General features: G+C 46.1%; 1 protein-coding gene across 1 annotated transcript in view; it reads right to left on the minus strand.

The window, feature by feature from the left end:
• LOC135555600 (DNA (cytosine-5)-methyltransferase 1-like) overlaps nucleotides 1-13,480 on the minus strand; it is a 28,908-nt gene that overhangs the window by 7,218 nt on the left and 8,210 nt on the right. The window contains 7 exon segments of the mRNA XM_064988180.1: nucleotides 10,351-10,530; nucleotides 11,119-11,255; nucleotides 11,423-11,624; nucleotides 11,713-11,828; nucleotides 11,976-12,033; nucleotides 12,035-12,124; nucleotides 12,476-12,573. Of these exon segments, the coding sequence (XP_064844252.1) occupies nucleotides 10,351-10,530; nucleotides 11,119-11,255; nucleotides 11,423-11,624; nucleotides 11,713-11,828; nucleotides 11,976-12,033; nucleotides 12,035-12,124; nucleotides 12,476-12,573 (881 nt within the window).

The following is a 13,480-nucleotide window of genomic DNA, read 5'->3' on the forward strand; positions in this document are numbered from 1 at the left end:
TCATTGTAGCTGGGGATTTTAACAAGGCTAATCTGAAAACAAGACTCCCTAAATTGTATCAGCATATCAATTGCGCAACCAGGGCTGGCAAAACCTTGGATCATTGCTATTCTAACTTCCACGACGCATATAAGGCCCTGCCCCGCCCTCCTTTCGGAAAAGCTGACCACGACTTAATTTTGTTGATCCCTGCCTACAGACAGAAACTAAAACAAGAAGCTCCCACGCTGAGGTCTGTCCAACGCTGGTCCGACCAATCTGATTCCACACTCCAAGACTGCTTCCATCACGTGGACTGGGATGTTTCGTATTGCGTCAGACAACAACATTGACGATTACGCTGATTCGGTGTGCGAGTTCATTAGAACGTGCGTTGAAGATGTCGTTCCCATAGCAACGATTAAACCATTCACAAACGGGGGGACAAAATGGCGCCGTAGAGAGGTGTTTCAGCGGGCTCTCGTAAATTTATATTCTTACATTAATCTCCTAGCTTGAAAAAGTGGTAGAATTGGCTAAATAAGTTACCATATAATGAGTCTTGATGACTATTTCGCAAAAATCTCGGACAACATGCCCAATAGAACTACTAAGAAGTCGACCAAAACCACCACCCCTGTGGATGTGCATGAGGAGCTAGCTAACGTTAGCGAAGCTAACACCATTGCGGATCCTGGCACAATGGACTTGATTATTCAAAAGATGACTGATAGGTCTTGGAAGCAATAGCAGGCCATTCAGCTGAAATACAGAGGGTTGTGGAACGTGTTGTTGAGGCGGAGGGAAGAATTGCTGCAGTGGAAACTTCAACTACATCTATGGACGCTAAGATAAAAGCACTTGAGAAACAGGTACGCGAAATGGCGGAGCACATTAACAACTTGGATAATCGAGGACACAGATGCAATATTCGTGTTGTGGGACTCCCGGAAAAAATCTGAAGGGACACGTTCAGTAAAATTCTTTGAGGAATGGATTCCTGGCTACCTACAAATGGACACTAAGGCTGGTCGGGTGAAGCTGGACAGAGCCCATCGCTCTCAAGCACCGATACCCGGTCCCAATCAGCGCCCACGGCCGGTGGTTATAAAGTTCCACAACAAGCAGCGCGTCATGGATGCGGCTAGAAACATCGGCTCTGATGGTAGTCAACATAAAAGGTCCAAAGGTCTCATTCTTCAATGATTACTCCACAGCGGTTGTACGAAGACGCAAAGCGTTTGATGAGGCGAAGGCTCGACTCAGGAGAATGAAGATGGTCTACGCACTGTTGTACCCGGCCACATTGAAAATTATGGTCAACGGATCACCTAAAAAGCTCTACACACCTGAAGAGGCTGCTGTGTTTTTATTTATTTTAGTTTACTAGCCAAGTAAGAACAAATTCTTATTTTCAATGACGGCCTAGTGGGTTAACTGCCTGTTCAGGGGCAGAACGACAGATTTTGTACCTTGTCAGCTCGGGGATTTGAACTTGCAACCTTTCGGTTACTAGTCCAATGCTCTAAACACTAGGCTACACTGACTCTCCCGGGAAAATAATTTTAAGCTGCACCTCCACAGTATTGAATAACTTTCTATTTTTGGTTGAATCTGATCATGAAACAGTTGTGAGTCCTCACGTACTCCGGATCAGTAATATTCGTATCTTTATTTTTCTTGCTAAAGTAATAGCCGCTATAGCTCAGGCTGAGATATGTGTGAATCCATATTGGTGCCCAGGCTTGGTTTTAGGTGGAAGAGCCTCAATTTTCTTTTCCATACATATAAAGGATGAGGCTATAGAGCGGCAATGCGGACTTAAGAGTCTACATTGGAGAGTTGAAATCCCGTGCCTGTTAGCTAGTGGGAAAACCCCCTTTTGGATTTTACATTACATTACATTTAAGTCATTTAGCAGACGCTCTTATCCAGAGCGACTTACAAATTGGTGAATTCACCTTCTGACATCCAGTGGAACAGCCACTTTACAATAGTGCATCTAAATCATTTAAGGGGGGTGAGAAGGATTACTTTATCCTATCCTAGGTATTCCTTGAAGAGGTGGGGTTTCAGGTGTCTCCGGAAGGTGGTGATTGACTCCGCTGTCCTGGCGTCGTGAGGGAGTTTGTTCCACCATTGGGGGGCCAGAGCAGCGAACAGTTTTGACTGGGCTGAGCGGGAACTGTACTTCCTCAGTGGTAGGGAGGCGAGCAGGCCAGAGGTGGATGAACGCAGTGCCCTTGTTTGGGTGTAGGGCCTGATCAGAGCCTGGAGGTACTGCGGTGCCGTTCCCCTCACAGCTCCGTAGGCAAGCACCATGGTCTCGTAGCGGATGCGAGCTTCAACTGGAAGCCAGTGGATCTTTACATGTTTTAATTTTTGGGTTTAGTATAGTTCGAGTTCAGGGTTCATATAGTTTGTTTATGCTCAGTGAGATAGAGAGTTCAACACATGGAAAAAGGTACCACCCCACTTTTACAGTAGGATCCAGTCTGGATATTGAATGGTCAAGATACAATGGCAGGTAATAGACTGCGTGTATGTACATGGAACATTAGAGGGAGCCATAACCCCATTAAAAGGAAGAGGGCTCTGTCTTTTTTGAAAAAAGAAAATATTGATATTGCCCTGTTGCAAGAAACTCATTTGGAGGATAAGGAGCACCTGAAATTACAACAAGGGGGGTTTGGTCAAGTGTTTCTCATCATTTACATCCAGAAGTAGAGGTGTAGCAATTCTGGTGAAAAAGAACTTACCACTTAAGGTCTTGAATTGTGTGAAAGAAATTTGGTCACTTTGTTATAATTAATGGTACTTTACAAGGGCAGAACATTTCCATAATGAATATTTACTTCCCCCCTGATTTCCTCACTAAAGGCGTTTCTAGATTTTTCAGAATTAAACTTGGACACTGCAGTGGTTGGAGGAGATTTTAACTGCTTGCTGAACCCCCTTATTGATAGCTATACCGCTGGGAAACCTTCACTCTCTCCTCAAGCTAAGTCACTTAAAGCTATTTGTGATGATCTGGGGTATGCAGATGTCTGGAGAGCCTTTCATCCCTCCAATAGAGAGTTCACTTTTTTCTCTGCACCTCATGGATGTCAGACTAGAATAGATAATTTTTTTATGCCCAGGACGTCTTTGCAGTCTGTTTTATGACTATGCTTCCTATCCTAGTGGATATCTGATCATGCTGAGGTGATCCTGGATATAAAACTCAACGGGGCATTCAATCAGTCAATACATTAGAGATTGAACACAACCATACATTCACATCATATTTTATTACAGTTTAAAGCGTTTTTCTTTATTAACTCTCAACAGATGACCTGTAAAGCGTATGCCAGGGGTCTGATTATGTCACACAGCTACTAAGAGACGGAAAAAGCAAAACATGTTAGAGGGTGAATTAGTAACTAAAGAGGACTATATTAAAACGCCCACTCCTGCCCTATTAAAGGAAATATCAGTCATTAGATCAACGTTAGACTCTCTCCTAACACAGGACGCTGAAAAGAAAATGAGATTTGTCAGGCAAAAGCTATATGAACATGGCGATAAGCCAGGAAAGTACTTGGCATACCTAGCTAGAAAGAGGGCTGACTGTCAATTGCTACTATTACTGACCCTGATGGTAATCATTTATATGAAAATAAATTGATAAGTGACTCATTTAAGAAATTTTATACAAACCTTTATGCCTCAGAACTGCCAAAGGATGCACCCAAATTGAGAACTTCTTTTGTAAGAGCAGAGGTCCCTCCTTAATGCCCCTATTACCAAGGAAGAGATCATGGTCGCAATTAAGAATCTGCAAAATGGTAAGGCCCCAGGACCAGACGGGTTTTGTAGTGAGTTCTATAAAGAGTTCCATGACCTGATCCTTGAGCCATTGCGTGATATGTTTAACCACTCATTTTCAAGTGACCAACTTCCTCAAACGCTGAGAGAAGCCAACATTTCACTTATTCTCAAAAAAGGAAAATGTCCAGAGTCTTGTTCTTCGTACAGACCAATTTCCCTTCCGAATGTGGATAGAAAATTGCTTTCTAAAATTCTAGCCACAAGATTAGAGGACTCACTGCCACTAATTGTGAAAGGAGACCAAACTGGCTTCATTAGGGGCCATAAGTCATGCAACCATGTTTAGGCGGCTTCTTAATGTAATTCAAGCCTACCAACAAAGTGCTGTGGATGGTCTTGTGCTCTCCCTAGATGCTGAGAAAGCATTTGATCGTGTGGAGTGGTCTTACCTATTATTTGCTGTAAATAAATTTGGTCTGGGGGACAACTTTATAAAATGGGTGAAAGTTTTATGATGATCCTCAGGCTGCTGTCCTTACTAATGGGCTACGGTCAAATAGCTTCTCCATACACAGAGGTACCAGACAGGGCTGTCCTTTATCACCCCCCCTCTTTGCACTCGTTATGGAACCACTGGCCGAGGCCATCAGGGTAACGCCTGCTATACAGGGGCTGCTCATTGGTGATGTTCACCATAAAATAAGCTTGTATGCTGATGTCCTGATATTCATCTCTAGTCCCGAGACTTCAATTACACCTCTAATTAATATTATTGAATTATTCAGCGAATTCTCAGAGGCTATGCCACTTGGTAGCCTACACTCGGTACCTAATACTTCTCCCCCCCTTCCATTTTAAATGGTCTCCCTCAGGTTTCATGTATCTGGGTATATTTGTAACTCCAAAATTCCAGCTAATGTACAAAGCCAATTTTGTTCCCTTGTTTGATACAATAAGACAGGATCTGGAGCGCTGGAACTCTCCCGATTTCTTGGTTGGGTAGAATATCCCTCTTGAAAATGAACATTTTACCTAGGCTACTTTACCCAATCCAAATGATCCCAGTATTACTCTCCAATACAGTAATAAAGGATGTAAATGGATGGCTAAGTTCCTTTATATGGAGTAAACGCAAGCCAAGACTTAAGATGGCAATATTGCAGCTGCCAAGTTCTATGGGCGGCTTGGACCTGCCCAATATCAGGTTCTATCAATGGTGTGCCCACCTTTTATATTTCTGACTGGATCACAAATGATGACTCCTCTATTTGGTTAGACATTGAGACTTCTTTCAAAATACACCTTACAGGATCTTTTATTCTTCAGAAGTTTCAAGTCTAAAAGATCACTGCAATAATCCCGTTACACTTAACACACTCAAAGTATGGAGGTCAGTTCAACGCTTCCTGGGAAGGTCCAAACTAACCTCTGCTCTTACCCCAATTCTTAACAACCCAGATTTCAGTTCAGGATTGCTGGATGCTGGTTTTAACTTATGGCTTAATAAGGGCATACGTAGGCTAAATGACTTATTTGCTGATAAGATTTTGTTGTCATTTGAGCAGATGGTCGAGAAATAGACTCCCAAAGCAGGACTTTTTCCGCTTCCTACAAGACAATATATTCTGAAGAGCACCACCTTAATTGGTAACCCTGATATGTCTGTCATTGAAAAAAATGCTTTTTCTCCCACAAAGGGAAATGTCTGTAAGTCTGTTTTATGATACTTTAAGGTCCTTTTCTGCTGTCAACACACAGAGGGTGAAACAAGTGTGGGAGAAAGAATTGTCTGTTACTATTGACAAAGAGACGTGGGAGGACATTTTGAGATATTCAAAAAACAATATCTATATGTAACCGTACTAGAGCAATCCAATTAAGAATAATACACATATTGCATATATCCCCAAATCGCAGACATGCTTTCAGCCCCACTTCCTCTTCTCCTCAGTGTCTTAAATGCAAAACTGATACAGGCACTTTAACACATTGTTTATGGTCATGTACCAAAATACAAAGATACTGGTCTGGTGTTCTGCAAGAAATTGAAAAGAGCCTAGGGGTTGATCTAGAACTGGACCCAGTTTCTTTATTGTTAGGTCTCCCTTAGTAGGCATGTTACTTCTGTGGGTAAAAGGAGGCTTTACAACATCCTTAACTTCACAGCGAGGAAAAACATCCTTTTACAGTGGATTAGTGATAAGGTCCCTTCTATTAAATATTGGCATAAGATACTATTTGAATGGGTGCCTCTGGAATATCTGACATGTACATTGTAGAACTGGTCTGTTTAGAATGCAAAGTATGGGAACCTTATCTAAATTACCTAGAACCTGATGTATCAGCTATTATGCTGCAAGGATTCACTTAGAATGGCAGGGATCTATGTATTTCAGAACTACACTGTACGTTCCAAGTGTGGAACCTAACCTCTTGGTTTAAACTGAGCTTTTGTTTAATTTCTGTTTGTAAGTTTGTTTAAAATGTAGGTATTGAGAGAGGCAATGATGGTAACAGGGTGAGAGAAGCACCGAGCGGGAAGAGAAAAATGATGTACGTATGTATGGGTGTGTATGTATCTGTATATATATGCGCGTAGAAGTGGGTGCTGTTTCTTGTTTTTGTTCTGTGCCTTGTCTCTTGTATCTCTTAATATGGGTGAAAATTGTGAAATTCCAATAAAAATACTATTACAAAAAACATTCCCAAACCAGAAACCGTGGATTGATGGCAGCATTCGAGTGAAACTGAAAGCACGAACCACTGCTTTTAAATCAGGGCAAGGTGACCTGAAACATGACCGAATACAAACAGTGCAGCTATTCCCTCCGCAAGGCAATCAAACAAGCTAAGCGTCAGTATAGAGACAAAGTAGAATCTCAATTCAACGGCTCAGACACAAGAGGTATGTGGCAGGGTCTACAGTCAATCATGGACTACAAAAAGAAAACCAGCCCAGTCACGGACCAGGATGTCTTGCTCCCAGGCAGACTAAATAACTTTGTCCGCTTTGAGGACAATACAGTGCCACGGCCTGCAACGAAAACATGCGGACTCTCCTTCACTGCAGCAGAGGTGAGTAAAACATTTAAACGTGTTAACCCTCGCAAGGCTGCAGGCCCAGACGGCATCCCCAGCCGCGCCCTCAGAGCATGCGCAGACCAGCTGGCTGGTGTGTTTACGGACATTCAATCAATCCCTATACCAGTCTGCTGTTCCCACATGCTTCAAGAGGGCAACCATTGTTCCTGTTCCCAAGAAAGCTAAGGTAACTGAGCTAAACGACTACCGCCCCGTAGCACTCACTCCATTATCATGAAGTGCTTTGAGACTTGTCAAGGACCATATCACCTCAACACTACCTGACACCCTAGACCCATTCCACATTTGCTTACCGCCCAAATAGGTCCACAGACTATGCAATCTCAACCACACTGCACACTGCCCTAACCCATCTGGACAAGAGGAATACCTATGTGAGAATGCTGTTCATCGACTACAGCTCGGCATTCAACACCATAGTACCCTCCAAGCGCATCATCAAGCTCGAGACCCTGGGTCTCGACCCCGGCCTGTGCAACTGGGTACTGGACTTCCTGACGGGCCGCCCCCAGGTGGTGAGGGTAGGCAACAACATCTCCACCCCGCTGATCCTCAACACTGGGGCCCCACAAGGGTGCGTTCTGAGCCCTCTCCTGTACTCCCTGTTCACCCACGTCTGCGTGGCCACGCACGCCTCCAACTCAATCATCAAGTTTGCGGACGACACAACAGTGGTAGGCTTGATTACCAACAACGACGGCCTACAGGAAGGAGGTGAGGGCCCTCGGAGTGTGGTGTCAGGACAATAACCTCACACTCAACGTCAAAACCAAGGAGATGATTGTGGACTTCAGGAAACAGCAGAGGGAACACCCTCCTATCCACATAGATGGAACAGTAGTGGAGAGGGTAGTAAGTTAAGTTCCTCGGCATGCACATCACAGACAAACTGAATTGGTCCACCCACACAGACAGCATCGTGAAGGCAGCGCAGCAGCGCCTTTTCAACCTCAGGAGGCTGAAGAAACTTCTACAGATGCACAATCGAGAGCATCACCGCCTGGTACGGCAACTGCTCCGCCCACAACCGTAAGGCTCTCCAGAGGGTAGTGAGGTCTGCACAACGCATCACCGGGGGCAAACTACCTGCCCTCCAGGACACCTACACCACCCGATGTCACAGGAAGGCCATAAAGATCATCAAGGACAACAACCACCCGAGCCACTGCCTGTTCACCCCGCTATCATCCAGAAGGCGAGGTCAGTACAGGTGTATCAAAGCTGGGACCAAGAGACTGAAAAACAGCTTCTATCTCAAGGCCAGACTGTTAAACAGCCACCACTAACATGGAGTGGCTGCTGCCAACACACTGACTCAACTCCAGCCACTTTAAATAATGGGAATTGATGGGAAACCTCAACCATAGGGAGGGTCCAGGTGGGCGTCGGTCCATGGTGGCGGTTCCGGCTCGGGACGTGGACCCCACTCCATTAATGTCATAGTTCCTCCCCTACGCGTCCTGGGATAATCCACCCTCGCCGCCGACCATGGCCTAGTAGTCCTCACCCAGAACCCCACTGGACTGAGGGCTCCATGCAGACTGGCGGCTCAGGCAGAAGACTGGCAGCTCAGGCTGCTCCATGAGACTGGCGGCTCAGGCTGCTCCATGCAGACTGGCGGCTCAGGCTGCTCCATGCAGACTGGCGGCTCAGGCTGCTCCATGCAGACTGGCGGCTCAGGCTGCTCCATGCAGACTGGCGGCTCAGGCTGCTCCATGCAGACTGGCGGCTCAGGCTGCTCCATGCAGACTGGCGGCTCAGGCTGCTCCATGCAGACTGGCGGCTCAGGCTGCTCCATGCAGACTGGCGGCTCAGGCTGCTCCATGCAGACTGGCGGCTCAGGCTGCTCCATGCAGACTGGCGGCTCAGGCTGCTCCATGCAGACTGGCGGCTCAGGCTGCTCCGAACAGGCAGGAGGCTCGGACAGCGCAGGAGAGGCGCACTGTAGGCCTGATGCGTGGTGCTGGCACTGGTGGTATTGGGCCGAAGACACGCACAGGAAGCCTGGTGCGGGGAGCTGCTACCGGAGGGCTGGGGTGTGGAGGTGGTACTGGATAGACCGGACCGTGCAGGCGCACTGGAGCTCTTGAGCACCGAGCCTGCCCAACCTTACCCGGTTGAATACTCTCGGTCGCCCTGCCAGTGCGGCGAGGTGGAATAGCCCGCACTGGGCTATGTAGGCGAACCGGAGACACCGAGCGCAAGGCTGGTGCCATGTAAGCCGGCCCAAGGAGACGCACTGGGGACCAGATGCGTAGAGCCGGCTTCATGGCATTTGGCTCGACGCTCAATCTAGCCCGGCCGATACGCGGAGCTGAAATATACCGCACCGGGCTATGCACCCGCACTGGGGACACCGTGCGCACCACTGCATAACACAGTGCCTGCCCTGTCTCTCTAGCCCCCCGGTAAGCACAGGGAGTTTGCGCAGGTCTCCTACCTGGCGTAGCCATACTCCCTGAAAGCCCCCCCCCCCCCCCCAAGAAATTTTGTGGCTGATTCCCGGGCTTCCATCCACGTCGCCGTGCTGCCTCATACCAGCGCCCCTCTGCTTTATCCGCCTCTAGTTCCTCCTTGGGGCGGCGATATTCACCAGGCTGAGCCCAGGGTCCTTTTCCGTCCAATTCTTCCTCCCATGTCCAATTCTCCAAGTGGTGCAGCCTCTCCCACTGAAGCTGCTTCTGTTGCCTCTCCTGTGGCTCCTGCCTGTTAACACGCTGCTCGGTCCGTGTGTAGTGGGTGATTCTGTAACAGCGTTCTTTGTTTGTTGCAAGAGAGTCGGACCGAAATGCAGTGTGTTGGTTACTCATGTTGTTTAATGAAACAAATGACGAATACATGAAAATACAAAACGGAACGTGAAACCTAATTACAGCCTATCTGGTGAAACTACACAGAGACAGGAACAATCACCCACAAAATGCAAAGTGAAACCCAGGCTACCTAAATACGGTTCCCAATCAGAGACAACGAGAATCACCTGACTGATTGAGAACCGCCTCAGGCAGCCAAACCTATGCAACACCCCTACTCAGCCGCAATCCCAATAACTAAAAAAACCCACTACGAAATACAACAGCATAAACCCATGTCACACCCTGGCCTGACCAACTAATTAACTAAAAACACAAAATACTAAGACCAAGGCGTGACAGTTCCACAATGTGCTAGCGGAGCTCAACTAAAATGCCATGGAGTCGCATCATTTTCCAGAGAATGCTTAGAGTCCAGAGTTGATGCCTTTTATACCAAGGCTATATTTGAACACATTTGCCACTAGAAATGTTTAACATCCACTGAAGTAGATAGCAAGTTCACAAGATCACTACCGGTACATTGTTTTGGTCACCAAGGCAACTAGACTTGCTAGTTTAGCAAACCAAACCTAGCTTACCAATCAGAAACAAGTATTCAACAATGCCATGTATAAGTGTCAGTATTCCTGGATGTTCCACTCACCTGAAGTTGTATGCGTCGGGCGGTAGGTAGCAGCTGTCTCCCACCCTGAACTGCTCTCCCTTCAGGCAGGCCAGAGCATATAAGGCCTTGGAGTCGTGGGCCTCGTCCTTTATGAGTTCAAACACCCGAGGAGTCTCCTTCTCTTCCCTCTCCTCAGCCCTACTACAGCTGGCACAGAAGCTGAAATACAAGGGACACGGTAACCCAAGACCAATTTACTAATCCTCCTATCAAAATGTCAAACACTTAAAAGGTTCATAGATATGGCTAAGTAAAATTCAACGACTTTCAAGCACTGAATTGTAATTTGAAGACCTCAATTTGTATTGAATTGCAGTATAGAAGAAAAACAGCATTACCACTTGACAAGCCTTTCCAAAGGCACAATGCATTGGAATTCAACATTTTCCCATTTGAGATGTAGGGTATTGTATCATGTTTCTCAAACAAAAAACAGCCAAAATGTCCCTTTGTATGGCAAGCCAAGTTCAAGACATTCGATGTCATAATAACCGTACATGGTTTTACCGCAACACCAGTCAATTGAAACTGTAGGAAAGAAATGAAAGTCTACATCACAAACTGATCAGAAATGAAATCGTTGGAGCAGGAGATTAAAAAACCTTGGCTACAACACATTTTGAAATGACTAAGAACCACACTGAGGAAATGTTCGCTTTTCAAGGTATTCCGGTACTAGATTTTCAGAGCTCCAAATGTAAGTACTTATAGCACTGATAGGGTTGTCAAATGTCAATTATGACTCACTTGAACTTGCAGTCCTCTTGGGGTGTGAAGGTGGGTGGGGTCTCAAAGCGGGCACAGTCTCCTTCATACCACAGCTGGTAGAAGAAATTCTTCCCATTGTCATCATCAATCACCTTGATGTCCTCTACCATGCCACCCTGAAAACACAGTGGTACAAAATACATCAGTGATGAGGTGCATTGAGTAGTAACTGTATAGAAAATTGGCATGGCAATGACTGTAGGAGTTGGAAAGACCGTGCACACAGATCTGGGACCAGGCTAGCGACTCCGCTTAATGAGCGATAAAGCCAATGAATTCTTACCTCCATAAACCAGTTGTCTGAAGGGGCCTTGTACATGACGTTGACCTTGCCCTCTACGTAGCTCAGCTGCATGTCTTCACAGTCCTCGACCAGGAACAGCTCCAGAGGGTCAGAGGACTCCCCCAGTACAGTATCTGTACCGCGGCAGAACCAGTGGGCATGAAACCACTTCCCATTGTTATCCTCCCACAGGGATGTAATCCTGGAGACCCAAGACAGTCAACTCCTGACCCAGACAGAAACCAATAGAAAAGGCTAAGTCAAGATTCTTAAACTGTTGTAGGACCTACCTGGCCAGGTAGAGCAGGATTGATGGGTCATCAGAGCTGACAGAAACACAGTCTCCCACCTCCAGCACCTCATTGTCCATACACACCTTCATGTAGTACTGCTTCTTCCCCTCAGTCTGAACACAGGAAGGAGAGGAGAGAACCTTTAAACCAATAGCTGTTTGCATTGCAGCAAGTCAGTGAAATTACATACACATTTTTTATATTAAAGGTCTGGTGTACTAAGGGATATTTTGAGGTTAAGAACACTAAGGAGGACATACTTTGATAGAGTCTCCAACCCAGGTCAGCTTGCCATTGCTCTGCTTCTTAGTCTTGGACACACTTCTTTGAAGGGGCCTTTACAGGCAACAACTCTTCCTCCTCTATGTTCTCATCATCCTCAGCCTCCTTTACTGCCAGGTTGGGGCATCTGGTGGGGAAATTACATTGATAAGGGAGCAAATCACATTAGCCAATGACTTCAAGCCACCATACCTACAGCATAAGCCCCCAATTTGAAATAAAGGGCTCTGAAGATGTTCATTAGCTGGCTAGCATAGCCCCATTCCCCAGTTCACACTTGGTGGCAGTTAAAAATAAAATATAATCGAGTCGAGTCAGTTCTGAGACTCTTAAAACTGTTTAGCATTTTTCCAGAATGAGCTCATGGGAAGGAAGTGTTCTGGAACAAAAATGGTATGAGTTCAGTTACAGCCATGACAGGCACCATTTATCTAGGCAGCTAAGGGGGAAGAGGGGCACTAAAGACCAGCTAACTTACCTCCTCTTCTGGCAAGCCTGCTTGCTGCGACCACTACCCCCGAACTTGATCATGTCCTTGCAGGCTGAACACTTGCCACAGTCTGGAACTAGGCAAACCTGGAGACAGAAGAATGAGAACATGTGGTTTAAACTAGGGCATTTCATACCAAAGCTGCAGCCTAAAGTTACATCTAGACTTGGTTTCCTCCACCAGTCGCTCCTCTTTCACCCCAGCTGCCAAACGACCATCCTACCCATGCTAGAATACGGAGATGTAATTTAGAGAGCGGCAGGTAAGGGTGCTCTTGAGCGGCTTGATGTTCTTTACCATTCTAGCATCAGATTTGCCACCAATGTTCCTTATAGGACACATCACTGCACTCTATACTGGTCATCTCTGTATACCCGTCGCAAGAATGCTTACTTGTAAAACCTTCCTAGGCCTCACTCCCCCATATCTGAGATAGACAGCAGCCCTCATCCTCCATATACAACACCTGTTCCCAATAATGTTTGTACCATGTGTTGCTGCCATGCTGTGTTGTCTTAACCTCTCTTGGGTAGGGGGCAGTATTTTCACATCCGGATGAAAGAGTGCCCAAAGTAAAGTGCCTGTTACTCAGGCCCAGAAGCTAGGATATACATATAATTGGTAGATTTGGATAGAAAACTCTAAAGTTACTAAAACTTAAAATAATGTCTGTGTATAACAGAACTGATATGGCAGGCAAAACCCTGAGGACCCTTTTGCGCTCTGCAATTTCACCAGATGTTGGCCAGGTGGGACAGTAGCCCATAAGAAGTTAACTTCTTATGGCTGGGGGCAGTATTGAGTAGCTTGGATGAATAAGGTGCCCAGAGTAACTGCATGCTACTCAGGCCCAGAAGTTAAGATGTGCATATTATTAGTAGATTTGGATAGAAAATACTCTGAAGTTTCTGAAACTGTTTGAATGATATGTGAGTATAACACAACTCATATGGCAGGCAAGAACACGAGAAATAAATCCTACCAGGAAGTGGG

The sequence above is a fragment of the Oncorhynchus masou genome, chromosome 15 (assembly GCF_036934945.1).
Source record: "Oncorhynchus masou masou isolate Uvic2021 chromosome 15, UVic_Omas_1.1, whole genome shotgun sequence".
Classification (NCBI taxonomy): Eukaryota; Metazoa; Chordata; class Actinopteri; order Salmoniformes; family Salmonidae; genus Oncorhynchus; species Oncorhynchus masou.